Source organism: Vicia villosa, linkage group LG5 (assembly GCF_029867415.1).
Source record: "Vicia villosa cultivar HV-30 ecotype Madison, WI linkage group LG5, Vvil1.0, whole genome shotgun sequence".
NCBI classification, from domain to species: domain Eukaryota; kingdom Viridiplantae; phylum Streptophyta; class Magnoliopsida; order Fabales; family Fabaceae; genus Vicia; species Vicia villosa.
In genome coordinates this window covers 158,968,756-158,993,370 of record NC_081184.1, presented here as the reverse complement: position 1 = coordinate 158,993,370, position 24,615 = coordinate 158,968,756, and the positions used below count along the sequence as shown (strand labels likewise).

The 24,615-nt window shown below is 32.3% G+C and overlaps 2 protein-coding genes and 4 non-coding genes across 6 annotated transcripts; all 6 read right to left on the bottom strand.

Annotated features, from left to right (window-relative positions):
* Nucleotides 1-967: 967 nt before the first annotated feature.
* LOC131607959 (F-box/kelch-repeat protein At1g67480) lies at nucleotides 968-2,815 on the bottom strand. Its single transcript, XM_058879903.1, has 2 exons — nucleotides 2,078-2,815; nucleotides 968-1,853 (listed from the first exon to the last, which is right to left on the bottom strand). Exons 1-2 carry the CDS (start codon nucleotides 2,608-2,610, stop codon nucleotides 1,226-1,228), a joined length of 1,161 nt encoding a protein of 386 aa, XP_058735886.1. The 5' UTR covers nucleotides 2,611-2,815; the 3' UTR covers nucleotides 968-1,225.
* Nucleotides 2,816-18,111: 15,296 nt separating this feature from the next.
* On the bottom strand, nucleotides 18,112-20,661 carry LOC131603497 (large ribosomal subunit protein uL22y). Its single transcript, XM_058875814.1, has 6 exons — nucleotides 20,582-20,661; nucleotides 20,456-20,492; nucleotides 20,327-20,367; nucleotides 18,674-18,904; nucleotides 18,421-18,591; nucleotides 18,112-18,330 (listed from the first exon to the last, which is right to left on the bottom strand). Exons 1-6 carry the CDS (start codon nucleotides 20,582-20,584, stop codon nucleotides 18,292-18,294), a joined length of 522 nt encoding a protein of 173 aa, XP_058731797.1. The 5' UTR covers nucleotides 20,585-20,661; the 3' UTR covers nucleotides 18,112-18,291.
* Nucleotides 19,199-19,336, bottom strand: LOC131608484 (small nucleolar RNA snoR74). Its single transcript, XR_009285742.1, has one exon. It is a non-coding gene; the product is annotated as a small nucleolar RNA snoR74 (small nucleolar RNA).
* LOC131608487 (small nucleolar RNA snoR74) lies at nucleotides 19,445-19,582 on the bottom strand. The gene has a single exon (XR_009285745.1). It is a non-coding gene; the product is annotated as a small nucleolar RNA snoR74 (small nucleolar RNA).
* On the bottom strand, nucleotides 19,724-19,861 carry LOC131608486 (small nucleolar RNA snoR74). Its single transcript, XR_009285744.1, has one exon. It is a non-coding gene; the product is annotated as a small nucleolar RNA snoR74 (small nucleolar RNA).
* Nucleotides 19,948-20,084, bottom strand: LOC131608485 (small nucleolar RNA snoR74). The gene has a single exon (XR_009285743.1). It is a non-coding gene; the product is annotated as a small nucleolar RNA snoR74 (small nucleolar RNA).
* Nucleotides 20,662-24,615: the final 3,954 nt, after the last annotated feature.

Sequence of the window (24,615 nt, the reverse complement as noted above, 5' to 3'; positions counted from 1 at the left end):
CTCTTCCTTCTTACCAACTTTTTTCTCTTCTCTTACTAACAACTGCTAATAAAAGGCAAGAGAGGGATGTGAGAAAAAGCTAGGGCAAGTAACTTGTCTCTAGTGACAAGTATCCATAATTATGTTACCAAAATAATATGCTTTCAGTAATTAGCAATTATTAAGTTAATTGAGTAAAAATTAATCTCTTTTGAGTTTATTAATTATTTTATTTGTCTCAACTGATAACAACTAATAACTAATAGAGCATTTAGGAATTTAGTTTGTCCCAACTAACAAACAACTGATAAAGATTAAAGTGTCCAAGAAAATACAAGATATTATAGTGGTAATTGTTATTGTCGACGATTGGTGCAACTAGTGTTGCTTCAGGGTTCTCCCCTGGATGGAGATAGAACACACTGCGAGGGTTGAACACCAAATCTTTGAGAACAAATGCAGAGGTTAAAGAGTGGATTGATTATCGAAGTACATCGAGGAAGATGTGGAAGCACCAAAATTTGAGGTGCACTAAGTAACATGACAAGAACAAGTAACATGACAAGAAGGTTACAAGAATGTGAACTAATAAATGACAATGAAGTGACCGAAGAAGGTGACTTGGTTTATATGGCACTCATGTTCAGCCCATCAACCATCATTAAGCCTGAATGAACAAGGCATAGCAAAGGGATATGAAAGAAGAGATAGTTATATTTGAAAGAGATGATACATATGGTAGCCATAATAGTTAAGAGTTTGGAAATTGAATCATAAAATTTGATGAGGAAGATAAAGAAATCAGAAGAAGAAAAAAAATTAGAATACCAATAATATATTACAACTCAGTATTGAAGGAGATCTATCTGAAATGCCTCATTGTATTAATCAAGATTGTCAATGTACATTATAACAAAAAGAGGTCAAATTTACATATAAGTTGATTTTCACAACAGAAAAACTATAAATGGTTAACAACTTAATAACCAACCAACCTGCCTAATATCTCAATATGAGATATTAACTCTGAACACTTCAACTTAGAAAATGGATATGAATTACATTTTTTACATTAAGACACACTCATTTTCCTATCTTTCATAAAAAACATGTTGCACCCAAATTTATGGTTTCAATTTTTTTTTCCATGACCCTGTACACTACAATCACAACCATAAAACAACATCAAACACTAGCTCTATTGCCTACTCTATCAAGATCTCCAATTCAGAAGCAGCAAACATTTTCAAGCATTGATAGTTACACTGCACAAACACACACCAGATGGTTTTATATCAGTAGTCCCCCACTCCGACCCCGGCGATGCATTTGGATCATACAACAAAGTCCTATAAGTAGGATCTTCTTTCAGCGAAAACAACAAAAGCTTACCATTCAGTATCCCAAATCTAAAACCAACACTCGAACTCCCCGTCAGAGGGACCGATACCGTTTTCCATGAATGATCATCAGGATTGAATATCGATAACTTTCGTTGATTTTTCCACTCCATACAGAACAATTTCTTTTCAAGTACTGCATGAGCAGTGACCATGACACACCCGTTTTTCATCTCACGCCAGTTTTGCTTCTCAGGATCGTAAACATCGACCGACTTTGAGTTTCCGATTGTAAAACTTGACCTTCCGCCCATCACGTAGAGCTTCCCCTCGAATCCGCAAGCAAAGCAGCCCCATCTTGGACGGCGAAGACTCTCAATCAATGTCCACTTGTTAGTATCCGGATCATATACCTCCGCGCTAGAGAGACTGTCGCCTTCTGCTCCATATCCTCCAACTGCATAAACCAGGCCATTGACTTCTGCAGAGGCGAAATCGTACCGAGCCACATTCATGTTTGACAATCTACTCCAGCTGCAATAGCAATAGCAATGACAAACTTTAAATATACAGCTATTGAAAGTCATAAGGACTCATTTCACTAATAAATTGAGATGATTTCCTCGAATCACATACTACAAACATCAGGGCCGTCGTCTAAAATTTGTCACAGTTAAAACATAATTAAACAGGGTCTCATAAAATTGCTAAACTGCGACTAATCTACACAAAGCCTCAGACGGCTATGACAAACATACCTGTCGAGGTTAGAATTATATTGGTAAACCTCTGGTGAGACAGAAACAGCTCCATCAATTGATGAATGGCCAGCCATAACAAGAAGTTGTCCGTCAAGAACCACGACACCAAACTCGGCCTTCCGTGGACCAGGCATTGGCGGAACAGACCTACGATTATGACCAAAAGAATCCATCACCTCCCAATGACTTCCTTTTCCATCACCATCTGATGTCAATACATAGAGCCATTCCTCAAGCAGCCCAGCCAATTTTCGCACCGTTATGAATTCTTTGCTCTGAATAAACCGCTTCCATCTCTTAGAGACACCGCCCATAGCCAGAAAACTCGAACGAGGCACGAGTGCAAGGCAATACTTCGAAACATCATCAGACAACCCAGCAAGAATAGGACTATTCTCATCATCATCAAGAGCCTCAGACCTCACACTACCATTTCCTTTCGAAACAGCTAAATTATCATGATTAGCCAAATTAGAAAAACTCATTTTTTTTGCTGTAAATTTTTTCTCAACAGCAATAAACCCAGGCATTTTTCAATCAACCAAACAATTGTGATTTCAACATTAGGAAATGAAAGAGAATGATAAATTCTGTTAAGAAATATATAAAACTTTGGCCTGGTTGAATTGATTGCAACAATGGATGAAGTTTTGATGGAAACGAAGAAGTTACATGAAAAATGAATGAAAGAGGTTTTATGAATGGTGGATATATATAGATAAATATATATAAAAATAAAAATAAAAATGTAGAAAGAAAGTAATATGAGAATTGTATTTATAGGAATTGGGAAGGTTAGAGACAAGATAAAACTGACACCGCTAAAACACGTCATTGTTACATGTTTTTCACCCTCGTATCGAATCTGAGTGTGTTGTGTTGTTGAATGTTGATAACAATCAACTTTGGATAACTCTTTCTTTATTTGCCATTGGAAATTGTTTAATCATTAAGGTAATATATAACCACTTGGAAGGTTATAAACTATTTTAATTATTAAATTGTGAATATTTTATATGATGACATTGCAAAGTACATCAGTACTTCGTTGATTTTTTATTTGTAGACTTGTAGTTGTATTTGTAGAGTTTTTTTTTTTTGTTTCTATGATTTTTAAATTTAATATGAATTCAACAATAATAATAATAATAATTTGTTATAGAGAAAAATAAATTAAAATAAATAATACTTGAAGAAAAGTATCGTAAAAAAATGTTGATATTTAAAATAATAAATTTATTACGTAAGTTTAAAAAAAATGATATGTAAATAAGAATAAAAAAAATATATTGTTTCTTTAAAAGTGGATGATGTATTGAAAGTGTAAATTAATTTTGGATTAATAGTTATTTATCTCCTGCTATACAGGGACTTTACGAAAAATTTCCCTGTAAAAAAAAAAGTCACATGGATGACCTTACAATTTTGAAAACGCCACAATTAAAACCTTCCTCATGCCAAGTCATCAAAAAAGCTGATCTATCATGTTTTTTTCTGATTTATTCATTTTAATTAAATGCTACATGTGTTAATATATATTTGAAAGACTCTTTTACCTTCACATGTAACTTTAACCCAATATTTTTTAAAATAAAAGTTAATTATTTATATTTTCAATTATCAACTTTAAAATTGTCAAATTTTATAAATTTAAATTGACTATTTATTAAACAATATTCAACTTATTTTTTAAAATTTTATTATATAAGAAAAGATAATTTTATTATACTCGAAGACACTCGTAATTTTAACAATCTCTTACTTTTAAAAATAAAGCCCCGTAAAAAGAAATAGAAAATTTTAGGGAAAGGAAAAAAATCCCAATCAAAACCCTTCCACTTTAAATGAAGAACCTGACATATGTAATAACTGTAAAAGAATAAAGTATGTGATCTTTAGAAAACTCTTGTAAAATTCAACAAAGGAAGAGAAAGCCTAGAAGTCTTGTTAGGAAATTAAAGAGCCTCCAATAATAAAGTAGGATTAGGTTATGAACTAAGAAACAATAATAATAATTTTGAGAATATATATATATATATATATATATATATATATATATATATATATATATATATATATATATATATATATATATATATATATATATATATATATATATATATAAAACCAAGACCGCATCTCATTGTAAGATATTAAAATGCAAATACTGTAGTAAAGAAGGTCATGTAGTCATGTTTTGTTTTATAAAGAAAAACCATGAAAGCAAAGAATGATATTATTCTTCATATTTGAAATTTTCATGTCAGCAACCAGAGTTTGAAACCTTGAGAACATGTCCTTCACTTGCTCATTCCCTTCATGATCCATCCTCAAAGAATCAAATATGGACTTAGCAAAGTCTTTATTTGTAATCTTCTCATACTCAGTATAAGAAATAGCATTCAACAAAATTTGTTCTGGATTTGTGATGATTATTTTATCTTTCTTTTGTTGATCAGCCATCTTGTTTCTTTCAAGCTTTACACCATTTGTATCCACGGGGTGTGTGTAACCTTCCATTACCATATCCCATAGATCTACATCATATCCAAGTAAGAAACTTTTGATTCTATCTTTCCAGTAATCAAACTTTTTTCCATCGAAGATTGGAGGTTTAGCAGAGTAATGATCTTTATCATTGATGTTAGTAGAAGATATACTTGTGTTTCACAAAGAAACGAATTGATCTTTATGTGACACGGTTAAGTGTTTAACATAAAATAGACAATATTATAATCGGGGCTCTGATGTCAACTGAAGGTTCAAGAAACACAAAAAATGCGGGTTTGAATTGGGTTTCTAATATGACAATTTTTCGTGCAGCCAAAGACAAACTCAACAATGATAATAATACTTAAGGATTTTTATACTGGTTTATTATTAACAAAGTCAGTCCAGTCCATTCTTCAGAGTGAGTTCACCTTCTCAATAACGACTTAATCCACTAATCAATCAGATTTTAACTTAAATACCAAATTCCAATGACTTCTCGAGGCTACTGACTAAACCTAGTCCCCCAAAAAATTCAATCTCAAAGACAAATTGTCAATGACTTCTTAAGGCTACAAACTAAACCTAGTCCCTCAAGGAATTTAATTAGAGTTACAATACAAAGATTGTATGTTTACCATCATGCTTCTCAACAAGCAGATACACTATAAGAAATTCAGACTTTACACTTAAAAAGAATATACCATTAAAAGCTCTAAGTGTAGTGAGTATTGTGTTTGTTGTTTCTCTTATTTTCTCTTTGTTTCTTATTGTTTCACACTGAGATTCTCTCAGAAATTCTTTTCACAATGCAATTTGTAACGCCCGAATATTTAATTATTCATTTAATTAAATATTTAATTATTTATTTATGAATTATAGGTTGATGTTGTGAAACTATTGATTTAAGTCGTTATGTGATTAGTTGATTAATTTAGTCGATTTAGTCGTAGAAATAATAATAGTATTGTATAAGACTAAATTATTAAGTGGGCTTAGTTATTGTGTTGGTATGTAGTAGAGTGGGGGTATGAAAATAGCAGGCCCAATGGAATAATAGTAATATATTATTATAAATAAAATAAGAGAGTATAGAAATTAGGTTTTGGTGGTTTATCAGTAAGAGAAAAGAAACGGATTTTGGAAGAGAAAGAGGCAAAGAGGCAAAGTGAGAATCCAACCGGAGAATAGAGTAACCTTCAATCCAAGGTAAGAATGCGGTTCTTACATTATAAGAGTTTGTATGATGATATTCTATGGTGGGGATTAGATTTCATGCTTTCATATCCATGTTTGCATAAAAAGTTGAATTTTGATGTGTTGATGAATGTTATGAATGGTGTGTGATTGTTGATGATGAATTTTGGTGATTTAGATATGTTAATATGCAATAGATGACACTCATATGATAGAATTCATAAAATTGTATTTTGACTATGAAATATGGTGATTATAGGGTGTTTATAGGGCTTAAGATGTGTAAACATCGTAAGGGAACTGATCTGAAAAGTACAGAAAAATTCCGCACACAAATAGTGTGCGGTCGATGCAAACAGAGGTGCGGTCGACACAAATGCAAGCGAGCGGTCGACACATGGGTCAGCGCGAGCGGACCCGAGGTAGGGATAAGTTGTGATTATGAGCAAGCGGTCGACGCATAGGTTGGCGCGAACGGACTCGAGGTAGACCAACTTTTGACAATTTTTTTAAGGCCATAACTTTTGAACTGTAACTCCGATTTGAGTGTCGTTCAAAACGTTGGGTAGCTAATGAAATAATCTACACTTAAGTGGAATAAAATGAGTGCTAGGACTATTTTTACTAAGTTTTAATTATGATGATATTTCGATACCTTATGACGATATAATTGCAATATATGTTTTCCATTGTGAATGATGTGTTATGATAAACTGTCTTGATGATGCTATATTGTTTAATGAAGAATGTGTTGATGCATTGATGAGTGATAATTGCGAAGTTGAACCTTGTTGTATATTGTTGTATCAGAACTATATGATTATAAATTACATATTTCTATAATAATTATGATGTTGTTGCTGCCACCGACTATTGGGAATTGAGATGGAGGTTATTCCTCATGGAAATTTAGTTGAAGTTGTTGTATTTTGCGAGTGTTGCATCGTTGAGTCGCATTCATTGCATTATTAAGTTGACCTGGATTGGCAAATTAAGTTAGCCTGAATTGGAAAATACGTTGGCCTCTATTAATTGGCAGATATTAAATTGGGAGTTATGCTCCATTGGTACAACGTGCATTTGCATAGTGTAAGTTGCATTGCATTTTTATGATAATATGATGTTAAGTTGTTTGGGAATGATTGTGATTATGCTGATGGTTGATTAAAAGTTGTATTGTGTTGAGTAGTGGTGAATTGTGTGTGATTTTATTTTTACTATAATTATTATCATAAGTTCCTTTATATTGTTCGATATCTCACCCCTTCTGTTTGAATGTTACCCCTATGTTGGTAACGTGCAGGTAATCAGGAATGAAGGCTAAATACCTTCGGTAGTTCGAGGTCGGTGTCGTTGCTTTCATACGTAACACTCGGGGGGATGAACGCCAATTATTTTGCTATTTATCGTATTGCTGGATTTTTAAAATGTCGTGGAAGTATTTTTATTGTTTGATGCTGATTATGTTGGATTAAGATGTTATAATAATTTAAAGTTGAATTATGATGAATTCCGCTGCTTAATTAAAGTTGTTTTTAGAAAATTGATTATGTTGTATTCGGTTCATCCAAGTTAATAGTGTTATGTATCTATTTGTTCAACAATGTGAGCACTTGTATGATGTTGTTTTGAATGTAGCATCCCATTTGATGTTGTTTGCAATTTAATTACTCTGATTGTTTATTTAAATATAACGATGGGAAAATGGGGTGTTACACTATTGTACAATACTTATTTGTTATTTTGTCCTCTTTGAATAGATGATCAATAGTACCATTTAAGGATGATATTGGAAAGTGATGATTAATAGAACCGTTAATGGGTGGAAATGGAAACTTCGTCAATTTCACGGCTGTAATAGTGGTGCGAGGTTGAGCCTCAAAACATGGAGATTTGGCAGTACCATCCTTTAGGAATTCCACCATATTTATCCTTTTATAGAAACATTTAATTTTTTCGCTTTGAATCTACTATCTCCAAGAATATTCTTTCAATTATTATTCTCTCAATCGTCGACTTCGTATTTGAGATGATTTGAAGCTTGATCATATTTTAGAACCTTGTAGATTAGACTTCAGAGTCCAATGAAAATGAGGCTTGTGATATCAAAGTGAATCTGGATTGATGATTCAAATATGTTGTCTTGATTATCCAGACGAACATTTCTTCATATTTCAACTTTGATTGTTCAGAGTCCAGAGTTTCTTTATCTAGAGTCCGGAGTCTACTTTTCTTAGAGTTCAAAATCTACTTAGTCCTAGAGTATAGAGTTTGCTTTGTGTAGCTTTGTTTAGAGTCCAAAGTTATTTTGCTCAACTTCAGATTTTGCACACTTAAAGAAATAATTAGTGTACAAAATTATTCTCTACACTTTGTTATCATCAAAACTTAGGGATTGTAGATGTAGAGCCAAACTTGTTCCAACACTCCTAACAATTCTCCAAGATTTTTGATAAAAAAACCATCAGGATACCCATCTGGCCCTGGAGATTTCTATAGAGCCATGTCAAATAAGACATATTTAACCTCTTCTGTCTGCAGATCTGATTCCAATTACTATTTGATCATCTAATTAAGGGAGACTATACCTTGTCGTGAGCCATGGATCAATGTCTCCATCTTCAGTGTAAAGTTTTTCATAACTGTCCTTGAAGAACTTTACATTTTCAGGTGGATTGTTAACCCACTCACCTTGTGAATTTTTAATCATGGTAATGGCTTTAAAAATTTAAGGGTTAAAGTTGTATTTATAGACAACTTAAAGTGACACACGTTTTGCCTAGGTGTCCTCTTTTATTTTTCCTAGTCACCACTTTTTAAATATATTTCTTGATGATGATGGACAAATTTGAACAGTTTGATTGAAACCAATTGATTCATTGTCTTTTTTGTTCAAATAGATTGGGTCGAGTTAGATCTCGGATTAATCAAGTTGTTTAATTTGAATAGTATAAAATTGCTTCAGTCGAATTCAGATGATTATTTGTTATCCGTCGAAGACTGAATGCAACTAATAATTTATTTATTTATTTTTATTATAATAGAGTCGGTCTATTATAAAAATAAAGTTTATAATATTGTCAAATTATTATCATTTTTATAATTTAATTGTATCATTTATACTCACAACATTCAATATAAATTTTTTAGTGTTATTTAATCTGTGGTTTAAAATATGATGTGACCAAATTAATTCAAATGATATTGGAAAATATTATAAAGTAATAATAATTTGTTTTCAATAATAAAAATACTTCTTCTTTTAGTTATTTTAATATATTAATGTTTTTTAATAATTAAAATTAATATATTTGTGATTTTATAAAAAAATAGTCATTTTTATGAATTTATCTCAATAAATATTTAACCGACCAACCCCGCTTCATTTATCCATCAAATAGATTTCGAATTTTTTTAAAAATTAAAATTTTATCGGTTAAAATTGAACCTTAAAATTAAAACTATAATTTGTACTTAGATTTAAGTTTTGTGATCAATCTTAATCTAAACCGATTGATTGTCTGATCCTTCTTTATATTAATTGAAATATGATAAGTCTGTTTCCGTACAAAATTAAAACTATAAACAAATATACACTCAGTGAATAATTAATAAACTAGAAGCGTTAAAAATATTACATTTAAAAGTCAAAATCAGGTGTACCAAAAAAAGTCAAAATTAGAGATAATAATGAAAATAACAATGAGCACCGGCACAATTAAGAAATGCACTAATTCGAATGATATAAATAATAACCAGTGAAATTATAACCGTTAATTTTTGTAAACGTTTGACTTTTTCTTTAAATCACATATAAAATATTTCTTTTAAGGGGACTTGGATCATCTCCTTCAATTTCTTCTCTCCAGTTATCTCCTTCACACTTTTCTATCTATATCTCTCTAATATTTTCTCTTTCTTCTTCTTTTTATCATTTTTTCTTGATGCAATTAATTCTACTACACTTGTTTTTGTGAAGGAGAGAAAAGAAGGGAAGGAGAGGATCCATGGTCCTTTTAAGGGTTGTGATGCACTGATCATATAAAATATTTTACATTGATAGTCAATGCACTACCTTTAAGCTCTTATGTTAAATCAATTAAAAAATAACTATGTTAAAGTCTTTAATTTGAAAATAATAGTAACTTAACTGAAATAATGTTTTTTAAGTTCATAACCTATTTAGAAACATTCATTTGTGTGGCGTGGCCGCTTATGTATAGTTATGTTTAAATTTGACTCAACACATAAATTGATAACACTTAATTGAAATCTTAGATTTTAAAAGAAGTACATTTTTATATTATTGGGAGTTTTAATTAAAAGTGTTTATTTGGTCCCTTAAAAATTGTTGTCTAGAAGATTTTTGCATTTAAATATCAATACTTTTTTTTTTGATAAAATATATAATATTAATATCTATTATTATCTTTTCATATATGTTTTTCTTCATTTTGCATGATTTAGCTTCATAAATATCTTTTTACAAATTGGTTAAATAAATGTTAAAATCTCAAAGTACACTTATCAAACACCATAATCTCACTAATTCATCAACGCACAATCATTTATCTCCTTCGTTCTCTTTATGTGACAGATATTCTAGTAGATATTCTAGTGGATCAGTACTCTATTGTGATTCAAGATTATACTTGGAGGTAATTCAAGAAAACTGGTGGTTTTTATCGATGGAAGAGGAAGGTCTAACATCTAAACTATGGAAGATGGCAGCAGATCTTGACATAAGAGGTGACGACAATGATTTTGTGTACATTTAAGAGATAAAGAGATTGAAGAAGCAAAACAAAGTGAACTTCGGGTCGAAGGAAGCTAAATTTAAGGGTGTGAAACGATAACCCTTTTATCTAATTTTCGAAGGGGTTGTAATTCAATCAAGAGGATATTATTTTTGAAGTTTATATTATCAGAGAAAGCTAATTTTCGCTTACTTCATGAGTCAAAGGCTCTTTCGATGGATGATTCGGTTAATTATTCTCTTAGGGACTCCCAAGAGGTGGGTTGACTCGCTAAGATCATTGCAGAAAGGTCAAGAAGACTTATAATATTATGGATCTTCTCTGTTTCTGTTTTTATTTCACTTTTTAGATAAATGTATTTCAGGATAAGAGGTTTGGAAGTCTTGTTTTGTTGGGGTTTGGATTTGAGCATTTTGATTAGGGCTTCTTGATGTTTTCTTAGACCATCTTCAATGGTAATTTTTTCTATTGAATTCTCCACCTGTATCATTAATTTAATAATTAAATATTTAAAAAATTTGTCATGTCATAATAGAGTTGCATTGCAATTCAACAACTAAAAGATTGTAGTACCCAATCAAATCAAGTTATGAGGTAAAGTTGTGGGAGCCATATCAAATTTTTATTAAAGTTAAAATTAAATAAATTTTTAAATATGATATATGGCTTAGTGGATCCCATAAAAAACTCAAATGTAAGTTGCACCATTGGAGATGCTAATTAAGTTCTTAATCCATTTAGCTGTTTCTCTTTATTTTATTGGTTTTGTTTCTTCTCTTATTATATTTGGATTGATTATCCTCCATACTGATTAGTGATTATAATAATTTTTTTCTTTAACAATCTTTTTTACTACATCTGACTAGAATAAAAATCGAAAGTGCCTATTAAAATAAAAATATATGATTAATGGTAAACAAATTAAGATAAAATAAAAAATTTATGAAAAAGTAGGATAGTTGACAAATTAGTTTTGCATTTAATTAATTTGACGTATGCTATAAGATGGACGCAATCGAAATTTGTCTCGTCACTACAGCTCAACCAAAAAAGCGTTTACCTTTCTCATCCTTTAATTAATGAACTAGATAGTAGATTAAATTCTCCTCCTTTAATTAATGGTATATCTAACATTTCCACTATTTGTATTATCATTTTTATTCATATAATAACACCAAACCAAACAATATATTAGGTACACGATTAAACTTCCTCTAACTTCAATGAGGTTTTTATTATATCTAGTAAATACATATAGGTTAAGAAAATTATACCTCGTACTCCTACCATTATCCATTTACTTTTACATTTTTTAAAATATTCTAATTCTATTTTTTAATTTATAAAATAAATTTATTATTTATTTAATATTTACCATTTGACACCCTACCAAAAGTGCACCGGATAACTTGCAATCAAGTTTTTCGGTTTGTAATTTTTCTTCACCGGATAACTTGTACTCAAGTTTTCTGGGTTGTAAATTTTTTTCACCGAATAACTTGCAGTCAAGTTTTCCAGTATGTAATGTTTCTTCACCGGATAACTTGCAGTTAAGTTTTTTGGTTTGTAATTTTTCTTCACCGGCTAACTTGCAGTCAAGTTTTCCACAACCACGTGTGGGTGAGGAAAAATTATGATGAAAAAACTCGTGTTGGTTTGTGCGACTATTCGGTAATCCTGAAAGTAGTTTGGGGCGTTAGAGACCCTACATTTAATCTTGATGAAGTCAAAATGTGATGGAAACATAAAAAGGACTGTTACGAAAAAGATCTAAAACTATTTAGAAATGATGATGGTGCATAGCTTTTCACTAACCCGAAAATTAAAAAAAAAACTAAAAAGTTTAGGCAACAAGGAAAAACCGTGACCAAAAGTAAATAATATTGTTATCTACAATATTACAAACCGGAAAACTTGACTGCAAGTTATCCGGTGAAGAATAATTACAAACCGGAAAACTTGACTGCAAGTTATCCGGTGAAGAAAAATTACAAACCAGAAAACTTGACTGCAAGTTATCCGGTGAAGAAAATTTACAAACCGGAAAACATGACTACAAGTTATCCGGTGAAGAAAAATTACAAATCGGAAAACTTGACTACAAGTTATCCGGTGAAGAAAAATTACAAACTGGAAAACTTGATCGCAAGTTATCCGATGCACTTTTGGTAAGGGGTGTGAAATATTAAATATTAAATAATAAAATTATTTTATAAATTAAAAGGGTGGAATTGAAATATTTAAAAAAATGTAGAGATAGAGGAATAATGGTAGGGGTATGAGGTATAATTTTCCTAGGTTAATAACTACACGAATATATGATTATTTATAATTCGAGTTCGAATAGGTGGTTTTTCATTTCTTCACATTTTATAAATTTGTTATTGTTAATAATAATAATAATGATAAGTAGTAAAAAAAATTATAATATTTTTTATGTATAGTAAATACTTAATAATTACTTAAAAATTCCACCTTTGATTTTTGTTTCCTCGGTATGTGAAGGATTTCTTCATTGCGGAATGGAAGCTCTTACAATCGTCAAATATTGTTGCATAATTGCGTCTTTGGCTTGGTACTCCCCTCTTAGTTGCAATGTGGCCATTCATAAATTTAACTTGACTACCACCACTTCAGCTTCCATATCGAATATTATATGTAGTTCCTCCAAGAATGCCCCATACTCTTTCGGGCTGTTAAACGTTGGGAACTCAAACCTTACTACGGCCTTCAGCGTGAGACTGTGGTCACTCTCTAAAATAATCTTGGATCCACTGCCTTTAACGTTGGAAGAGCCATTAATATCGTCCACTTAGAAAGCGTGTCTAGCTTCTAGGAAGTATTTTTTGCGATGAAGTCATCTAAAGTTTATTCTTTTAGCGCTTTGTATGATTCATAGGAGACGTCAAACTCAGAGATCTCTATGACTCTCTCCATCATCATGAATTTAGGGTGGTGAAACTTCAAACATATATAATTTGAAAAAAGTCGGAGTTACAGTACTTAACCACCTGGAAGGCCACTTTCTTTTTCCACCATGTCCTAATTCCCTGATTCATTGACCTCGGATTAAATAGACAGGGTACCCTACATATTTTTTCAACAATCAGAGGCCTAAAAGCATGGTATCTAACGAACTTCGCAATAGTAATTGTCCACATAGATAGAAGAATGGGTTCAAGGAATTAAACCTCGTCTACTCACCCTTCCTCTTTGCAAGAAATGGTTTAAATCCAGAAACCTATATTGCACCAATATTCACCAAGGAGCAATATTGGCCTCCACACTCCATCATTGGTAATGGATTGGAAGAGTGGGCATTATCATCGCTCATAGAGTATGAAAGTCACCATTAAAAAGAAAGAATGATAAATCATGAAATAAAGTAACAAATAACATAGCATGATTGATAAACTTACTGGTGGAGAAATCCTGGAGTTGTTTAAAAATGAAAGAACATTCTTTAAGAAGAAGAAACCAAGGAAGCGAGATTGAAACAAGAAAGCAAAAAGAAACGGTTTATCCATATGTATACCTCATTTTGTAAGAAAATTAGAAGACAAGTAGACAAAGATCCAACTGATGGAGATCAAGGACCCTCAAGGTCTTACACCCATTTGTAAATTGGTGTCACATCAACAGAAATTGTGTCATCAAAGTCAGAATGACAATTATGATTCCCAACAAGAATCATACCATGTGGTCCATGCCTACTAGTAAGTCATTGCTATATACCATAAACAACATGTGGTAGGACATAAAGATGAAAGATCATGTAAAGTCAGATCACGTAGTGACAAAACAAAAGAAAGAATACCACAAGACTAATAAAGATCATGGAGGGTTCGGAAGAATAAAACACTCTCTAAGAACTTATCAACATGAATAATAATTTACCATAAAAAAGAACGACTTGGAATGCAAGCCACGTCCCAGCTACATCAGACTTATCTTGGGGACAATTATTCCTTCCTAAGAAGTGTGATGGTTCAATGAGGCTGCTATCCCAAAACATTCTTTAAAGCATTAGGATCCATTAGATGAAAGAGAAGGATTAACACACCTAAGTCTTGAAGGATATGTTTCTAAGGAACGGAGAATTTAGAAACCTAAACTGAGAAGGTGACTATAAAAGGAAAATGGAAACCTTAGTCTTAGGTACACACTTTCTAACCTTAAACTACTTCTTTCGGTCGTCATTAACTTGCGCATTAGAATGTTGCAGATACCACCTCCTTTGACGTTGGAGCTAGGCAATGGAAAAAATTCAAACCCGACCAGAGGAAAAACATGTTTTTTTTAATAAAAAAAGTTACAATTTCTACGTGTGGCGATGCAAAGAAACTCACTTCCCATTGGAAAGAGGGGTGGGTAGTTAGTTGTTACCCCTGGCTAAGATTGGAGCAGGAATAAGGTGGTATAAGGAGGCAAAACAGGATTGTAATGTTTAAACTCGTCTCCATCCCGCCATGTTGCGATATCTAATCGGAGCAAAATATCATGACATCAACCCTAAATCAGGTCGCGTCATCGATTCTAAGCTCTCTCCAACACTTGTGAGCATCTTTACTAAACCATTTTAAAAATATTTTTTCGATAAAAATATATTCTAATATATTTCCTATTTTAGAATCTAATATTTAGATTTTTAGACTTGCAATTAAGACGGGTCGCCTAATCAAAACCAATAAATGGAATAATCTTTGATAGCATAGCTTGATGACCACCAATGAGGCATGGGCTCTTAGCCATGTCATTATCCTATATAAATTAATTTAAGAGTATGGTTCAACTTAATTGAAAGTTACTATGACCCATAAGATTGCCATGTGTGTGGTTACGATCTATGTGCTAGTGCTACAATTGACATCAACTACTCCCTCCTGATAGGCCTATTTTTGTTGTTATAGATTGCAATATGGTATTGTCTCAATCTTAATTACCTATGTTTGAAACTAAAAGTCATTTAAAAAAAATCATCTCAATTAATATCAGAAACAAAATCAGGTTAATGTTGATGTTGCTTGCTTAGTTTAAAACTCAAGTTCCAATTTCTGATTACTGGTTAAACTTAAAGAATATTATACCATCTTATTCAAACACTAAAAATTCCAAATTGATATTTAAGCAAATTGATAAAGGATAAGGATATAGCTGATTATAGATAAATTAATTTACCAAATTTAATGTGATTGATAAGATTAATATAAGATCACAACTATAACTAGTGTGATTCCCCTAATGTCTTTTCTATCCCTTTCATGTAATAATTGACAGTTCAAGATTTCTTGTGGGTGAAAATTAATCTAAGAGCCTTAATAGAAGAAAAATAATAATTTGTACTTTATAAATACAAACTAAAGGAATCAATCATTTATCTTTTAAATTCTTTCCAAATTTAATTTTTTTTTTTTGTGGCTTTATACCACCGGTTTAGTCCGGTTCGGGGGCGAGTTCTGGCATCAAGTGGTTTCATCCCCCTCCCGATCGCAGTTGTGGGGGATCAAACCGTGGTTCTCCCTACCAAGTCCAGCGCCAATCACCACTGGACCAACTAACGATTGGTCAAATTTAAATTTCTTTCAATACACTTTTTTTATATTCATTAACATATGTACATTTAAGACACCAATTAATCTTTTAAAACATTTTTCAATTAAGAATCCGAAGTGGTGGAAGAGTACACTATGACTATATATAATATGGGTATATGTTCAGATTATAATTGGGCCAATCTTGCATTATTAAAGATGTGTTCATTACACTTATTTCTTAGTGCAACCTATGGGGTGAAAAAATATCCTATAAAAATTCAAAAATATCCTTCAAATTTTGAAAATACATCTCCAAAATTAAAAACACACCAACAAAGACATTATATGTAAAACATAACTATTTTGCTTTAAAAAAATCTCCGGAGATACATCTCCGAATGTCAATACTCAAATACAATTTAAAATTTAATCACTGTTCAACAACAACAAGAATGTAAAGATAGAGATAAACATTTTATAACATTTGAACAATCCTACCCGGTGATTAAGGTTTTTTTTTTAAAAAAACCAAAATTCATTAAAATAAAATAGTACAAGAGATTGGGAGGACATAGAACCTTACCCAATAAAGCAAATCTAATTTAGAGACCGACATTCATATATCATGTGTACAATCTAGCAAACCACCTAGGGTGCGAAACCAAATTGCAAAAATAATATAATATATGAAATCACAATCCCTAAATAAAGATTTTGAAGACGGAGAATGAATTCGCTCGCCAACACGAAAACGACTTCATTAACCAACAAATTACTCGCAAACTGCAGTAACTAATTACGGTCATTTCTAACCAAACATTCTGAAATCAATCACAATAGACTGAACGGATCTAAGATCAAGGAGGCAGTAAACTCGAACCGTAGCGAGAATCCACAAACCCCCACCAGCCCAAAAAACCCAAAATTCTTCGACGCAGTGGAGACAAAAAAAACTTAAAACCTGCAAATCTCAACAGATCTAGGACAACCAGGAATTCAAGAATCAAAAATATCAACACACCTGCATAAAAAAATATTAGGCTCACACCTTAATCAAGTTGCATCACACCTTCCTCCACCCACAAAACAATTTTCGGTGAGGACTCAACCTGAAAAAGCAGCTCAACTTCAAATCTGGAGAAATCTGAGATCAATATGTCTGGAGAGAACAAAAGAAGGACAACTGCTACCGAAAACTATCGGAGCCCAAAGAAACAAACCACTGAAATATAGAAGAGATTCTAAGGACCACCAAAACAACTCCAAGAGAGTAAAGGGTGGAGCGGCTTGAAAGGCAACGCATAAAATACAAGAGACTCAGAAGTTTATAACCTGAGAATCAAATCGAAAAGCGACGCCCAATGCGCTGTGGTGAAAGAAAGCTGATTGGGAAAACCCATAAGGTGATAAAATAGTAAGTTTGTTGCTTCAGTATGTTAAAATTATAATGTTTTAGCATTGGTAAACATGTCATGTTCGTCCAACGAGCAAATAACTACCAAATTTACATTGCGCAAATACCACATTTAACTGTTGTTCCTGGTTGCGTCTATGTTATACCTGGGTAGGAGGTCAATGCAAAGTACGGCTCTAAAGTTGCTACTGTCTATGTAATCCTTGGCAAGTAGCTCACCTTTTGATTACTAAGCCTATAATGTTATAAATCGTCAATGTACAACAAAGGTCAGAAAATGGAAAAACATGTGCAGCCAATAACATTAAAAGACAGGGATTTCATGCATTCATGTTTTCAAACATGTTAGCCGTTTTGTGTGTTTAGCCATGTTTACAATTTATGAAAAGAAATATACTTATAAATTTGTATTTAATTTAATTTTTTATGAAATCTTCAAAATTAAATAATATTTGGAATTTGAGATATCCAACAAATGTCTCAAAAAAATGATAAATTATCTAAATTAACATTTTAAGTATAATTATAAACAAAATTTGAAGCTTTTATGAAAAAAAAATCTTTGTAAATTTTTTTACAGTACTACTAGATTAATTTTTTAAAAAGCCAAAAAAGGTCACAATGTCATGTAATTGGCCATTAGATAAAAACAAAAGTTTCCAAATTGACTCAATAATTCAAAACAGTATAACCTTAACAGTTTGAAATCTTTATCCTACAAATATCTCATACAAATAATGAAAGAAAATAAAACATGGCAACAAAATTGTTCTCTTAACATAAACCAAGAGTTCAAGACAAAGTGCCACTTGGTAGAGTTTAAGCCTTCCTCTTGCTAGAAGCCAACTGGGTCTCAGGCTGCATATACAATCAACAATGAGTATTTATTTTAACACAAACACAAAAAAAAAAGGAAAATAGGCAAGAAAAAATGAAGGAAGCAAATACCTCTTTCTTAACAGCTTCTTCCTTTTCAGATAAAATCAACTCTATGTGGCATGGGGATGACATGTAAGGGTTGATTCTTCCATGGGCTCGGTATGTTCGGCGTCTTTGCTTCTGTGCTTGGTTGACTTGGATATGGGAAACATATAGTGCATCAACATCCAAACCTTTCACCTGAAAAGAAGCAATTACCAATCATATGAGCCATCATAACAGCAAATAAATGTAAAGGGCAAACAAGAGATAGAGAACATACTTCGGCATTACTCTCTGCATTCTTGAGCAAATCAAGGATGAACTTAGCAGACTTGGCAGGCCACCTCCCTTGTCCATTGGAGTGTCTGCTTTTGGCCTGGGCTGTCCTCCCAACACCACGGCAAAAACGTCTGAATGGAATGGCTTGTTTGTGGGCAAGAACATCTTCCAAGTACCTTTTAGCCTTGATCAAGGGCATCTTCCTGATGGAAAACGCTGTTTCCCTAGTGTTCTGCATGTACAATTGAAAGAGATTAATATCAAATAACTAAAAAAAACTACTAACAATTAGACAATGAAGCTTGAATTATTTGATCATTAAACAACCCTGCAGCTAGGCGGCTTAGATACACCCAAGAACAATGGTTTTATATCCCTGAAGGTTACAAGAAGACTGCTCATATAGGAACCAGAACACGGCTAAGTTTTACTACTAAACTTGGTGTAACTTTAAAGAAGATAACTAAATTGCAAGGCAAATAATCAAATTCAAAAAAACCAAACTATATTAACAAAATAAAGATCAAAATGTTCCATCGTTTACTGAACCTACAGTCACAGAGAATCACAAAGAAGAACATAGGTTCACCCAAGAACAATGGGTTTTATATCCCTGATAGTTACGAGAAGGCTGCTCATAAATAAAACAGACCACTGCTTTTTGTCAATCAGGTTTTTCAATAAATCCAAATAACATAAGTTCAGAAAAGTAAATTGCAAAACACATAATCAAATTCAAAAAACAAAACTATATTAACAAAAGAAAAGATCAAATTGTTCCATCATTTACTGAACCTACAGTCACAAAGAATCACAAAGAAGACCATAGGTTCACCCAAAAATAATGGGTTTTGTATCCCTGATAGTTACGAGAAGGCTGCTCATAAAGGAAACAGACCACTGCTTTTTGTCAACCAGGTTTTTCAATGAACATAAATAATTGATTCACTAATAAACATAACTTCCCATAACATTGTTAATGAAAAGTAAATTACAAAACAGATATTCAAATTCAAAAAAAACAAAATTATGTTAACAAAAGAAAAGATCAAATTGTTCCATCATTTACTGAACCTACAGTCACAAAGTATCACAAAGAAGACCATAGGTTCACCCAAAAACAATGAGTTTTATATCCCTGATAGTTACGAGAAGGCTGCTTATATAGGAAACAGTCCACTGCTCTTTGTCAATCAGGTATTTCAATTACTCCAAATTTTTCAATGACTACAGATCAATGATAAACTAAAACCTATATAAATGAAAGAAAGATAAAAATGTCCCATCATTTACTGAACCTACGGTCACAAAAATCACAAAGAAGGACATAGGTTCACCCAAAAACAATGGTTTTTATATCCCTGATTGTTACGAGAAGACTGCTCATATAGGAATCAGACCACTGCTTTTATCAATCAGGTTGAAATGCAAATCTAAATCATAAGAAAATCACTAAAAAATGAGACAATGAAGTGAAGACAATTAAATTGAATTATAGTTTGAATTATCGGTGCAAAATCCTAAACCCTAAAAGTTCAATTAAAACAACAAATATCTAATTGGACAAATACACCATTGATCTATCAGTAGCAAATCTAACCTAATTCATCAATTACAAAATTAAACAGAAAACAAAATAACGAAAAATAATTACCTTGAAATGAACTCTAAGATCTGCACCTCGTGCCTTGGTGGCTGCATATCACAAAATAACACAATTGATAACAAAATCATAAAAAACCATAAGATACCAAAGCGTTACATCACATCACTAGCTACTTACACTTGGTGGGATTATCGGGCTCTCTTGAGTACTTAACCTAATAGTAAAAAAAAAACAGCAATTCAGATCAGAGATTTGAAACGGAACAACTAGCAGAAGAAAATGTAAGAAATGATAAAATGGTACCATGACGACGGCTTGATAGGTCAAGATGCAGAAGAGCTGAAGGAAGAAGAACGTAGAATAGAGATTATATAGCGGCTTCTGTAACCCTAATCTATACTATTGTTCAGATGCGGCCCAACTTGCTAACTGCCCAGCCCATAATAAGTTGAGATATTTTTAACCAAAATCAAATTGGGTTTTATTGTTTTTTATTAATTAAAATGAGTTTTCACTTTAATTCTTTTCTATTGCCATTCAAATAAAACTATTGAATGAAGAGATATTCAATTAAATAACAATATTTTATATAAAAAATTATAATACATCTCAAAACAAAATATCAGTATTTTTTTTGTTAAATTAAAACTTTTAACCAATTGATTAAGGGTATGTTTGGATTAGTGGTATGGGATAGAATGGAATATGTTTTGTTCCATCCAATTTTAGGTGTATATGATGGAATAATATATTTTGAATAAAGTAACCAAACAATAGTGTGGGATTTATATTTCATTCCGCTTTGTTATGTTCCATTCCGCTCTGTTATATTTCATCAATCTAGATAAAGCCTGAGTTATTTTCTTTCTATCACGTATGGAAGCTTTGGACTTGCCACTGTCTCGATCTCAAGTCTCAATTAGAAATTTTGTATTATTTTCCACATTAACATGTTTAATCGCTTTGTCGTCAAGCCATATTCTTTCTAAGGTCCATGTCTCGCACCTTAGCATGAAGGGCATCATAAGAACCAAGCTGACAAGCATAACTTATCAAATAAATTTCATTGTCATCCCGGAGAAGTTCGTCACATCCAGAGAGATTAGTTGAATTTTTATGAGTGACGTTACAGTTGAGCTTGATCCATATTTCTTGTGGTCTTTGTTAATAAAGTGACTTGAATCATCAGAAAGAATATGAATTGCCTTATATGGGATTTTGATAACGTTTTACAAAAATATTGATTTTAACATAATCAATTTTAAAAAGAGATATGAAGCTGGGATTTAAGTGTGAAATATAAATGACAATAGAGTGAAAAGGAATAATTAGAAAAGTTCATAGGATCAATCCACGACCTTATTACACCAATCTTTTACTCATGTTCAACTTGCAACCTTTTTAGTAATTACAATGTTACAAGAGAATGAGACTTTTGATTTACAATCACAACATGATCTGAATCAAACAGCAACTACACATCTCTTGTGTGAATTTTTCGCTCTCTCACTAATAAAATAATAAAATGTGTATAAAATTTTTCTAAGAAGATAATGAGTATGAGAGAGGAGTATAATATCAAAAGAATTGGTAAGAGGTGAGCATAATGCATCAATCAATTTCAGGCAAGCAACAAATCTCGTAGTTAAACCAAACATGGTTTGTGAGTCTAGTTTGTATCCCCCACACACAGACACATAAAACCTTTGCGAATCATTTTCATCTCATTACACAAAGTTCTCGACAACTTGGCATATTGTATATGACAATAAGGAATAGAACTAAGCGAGATTGTGGATAGTGTATGACACCAGACCAAGCTTAGGCATTGGTTTTTCCTAACCATTCAACCTATTTGGAATTTTACCAATATGATTAAACTTTCCTCTATCTCTTCTAGAATCAATATTGGATCGTAGATATATTTCAATGCTGGTACTCAAAGGAGAAAAGTCCATAATGCATTGCTATGTAAAGAGACTCAATTCTAATGTTTGAAACAAGGTTCTGTAAGCTAATATTTTGCTATAATATTGATGTAAGAAGTTGGACTAGTTGTTCCAACACCATGTTCGACATTTGTCCCCTCAGGAACATAATTTCAATTGCCATCAAAGTAGGCACCCTGTTCTGTTTTGGGTGAACTCCAGGGGATATATTTAATGTTCAAATGGAAAACAGTAAGGATAGAGGTTTAGTCCATATGCCACCTATTTTGGGTGGCACAAATTATGACTATTGGAAAGCCAAGATGGTTGCTTCTCTAAAATCCATAGACAACAAAACTTGGAAGATTGTTATTAAAGGTTAGAAACATCATGTGATCACTTCTCAAGATGGTTAAACGGGCTTGAATCCTAAAGGTGATTGGTCCTAAGATGAATATGATGAAGCTCTTGGAAACAACAAGTCTTTAAAGGCCATATTCAATGGTGTGTACAAGTACATTTTTAGACCAGTCAACACTTGTACTGAAGCTAAAGAAGCTTAAGAGATTCTCAATACTGCTCACGAAGGCACGTCTAAAGTTAGGATATCAAGGTTGCAGCTTCTCACAACTGAGTTTTAAAATATGAGTATGATTGAAGATTAATCCATATCTGATTTCAACATTAGACTGCATGATATAGCCAACAATTCTTTTCCTTTGGGAGAAAAGATGTAAGAAGAAAAGCTGGTTAGATAGATCCTCAGATCTTTACCTCAGAAGCTTGATACGAAGGCAACAGTCATTGAAGAAACTCAAGACGTAAGCACTTGGAAGATCAGTAAAGAATAACAACGAGTCTAGGGTCAATGCACGTAGGAAATATAGGAGAAATAAACGAAACCATGTGTGTTAAGAATGGTAATGAAGATTTCATGATAGCGAAAAGTTATGGAGAAACAGAACAGATCTTGGGACATTTTGTCCAACATATGTCACAAAAAGTTATGATGAGATTGAGAAAGAAAGCCCCTAAATTTCTTAAGTGTAAAGTAATCACACTAAGCAAGTACACGTCTGAAAAGAAAAAGAGCACTGTTGACATTTGCTTGCGGTCATTAAAAGGAATGTTTCTCTCTCCTATATTTCATAGAAGTGCTTGATTTGAGAAAAATCTCTTCATATGATCCACATATAATAACACATCTTTCCCTCGCAACTTGTTTCTATCAATCTATTATGCTAACACATATGCTCCACTTTATTTTCTTCAAAACCCTCATTCATGTGATATATGGGCCAAACTAACTAACAGGGACATACGGCCTAGCCTACATAGGCTCAGGCCAGACTTTTTTTTAAGTAGAAAAGGCCTAGGCTTTTTTATAAGTCTATTTAGTTAAAAAGATTAGGTTACAGACCATAAAAAAACATTTTAGGCCTATCAGGCCGACCTATATAAATAAATAAGTATAAATTTATTATTATCATATTTTATTTGTAGTTTGAAATAAAATACAAAAATAAATCTTAGTTATCATGAAGAACTTATGAACATAAGGTGAAAAAGCTTATGGGCAATGTCATTAGTTGTTTTCATAAGTTCTCTTAAACAAATAGTATCACAAAACCTATGTTAATAGGTAAACTTGAATAAGTAAATGCAAATAAGCATTTAGTCTCATTGATATTTTAAATTTTTTTTGTCGATTTAAACATTAGTTGAATTGCTTATTTATAAATGTTCAAAAAAAAATAGGCTTTTATGTAGGCTAATAGGCCAAACAGGCCTTCGAAAAGGTCAGACTCAGGCCTAAAATAAGCCTACGATAGACTACAGGTTAGACTTAAACTTTGTAATTTTTAACAGGTCAGACTCAGGCTTGACAAAGCCTAGCTCGACCTAACCTATTCACACCCTTATTCATGTCCCAAAATGACCGAGAAAGGATCATCAAAGAGAACTATGGTTTCAAATAACAACAACACTGAAGATGATGCCATCATGAACTTAGACCCAAAACCTTTGAAGCTTATTGTTCCAGTGGATATCGTGTCTAAGCGGGTGTGATTTCGAGTTTCGGGTGGGGGTTTCACACTACTCAAATCTGCACCCGAAATATTGTGTGGCACCCGAACTCAGTCAACTCGAGTTTTCATTCGTTGGCTCGAGTTTGAATGTGGATGGACTCTGCGAGTTTGGGTCTCAATGTCATCCTAATTATGGAGAGAAGATAAAAAAGTGATGGATCCCCACCATTTTTAAATCTCTCTTTTCTATTTCATTGCATTCCAAACAAGAGAAAGTGAGCATTTCTCCTCTCTTTTTCTCTTTTCTACTTCTCTTCAAATAAACAAAGGGTAAAAGGTCCAAAAATAACATAGCCTTGGAATAATAAAAGTAGAAATT

Excerpts from the sequence above, each read along its gene's own strand:
- LOC131603497 (XM_058875814.1), bottom strand. Across the intron at positions 18,905-20,326 it reads ATCTTAGAGTTCATTTCAAG|AACACTAGGGAAACAGCGTT; the intron begins GTAATTATTTTT and ends TTGTACATGCAG. Across the intron at positions 18,592-18,673 it reads ATGCAGAGAGTAATGCCGAA|GTGAAAGGTTTGGATGTTGA; the intron begins GTATGTTCTCTA and ends GCTTCTTTTCAG.
- LOC131607959 (XM_058879903.1), bottom strand. The coding sequence starts at position 2,610 with ATGCCTGGGTTTATTGCTGTTGAGAAAAAATTTACAGCAAAAAAAATG. Across the intron at positions 1,854-2,077 it reads TATAATTCTAACCTCGACAG|CTGGAGTAGATTGTCAAACA; the intron begins GTATGTTTGTCA and ends TTGCTATTGCAG.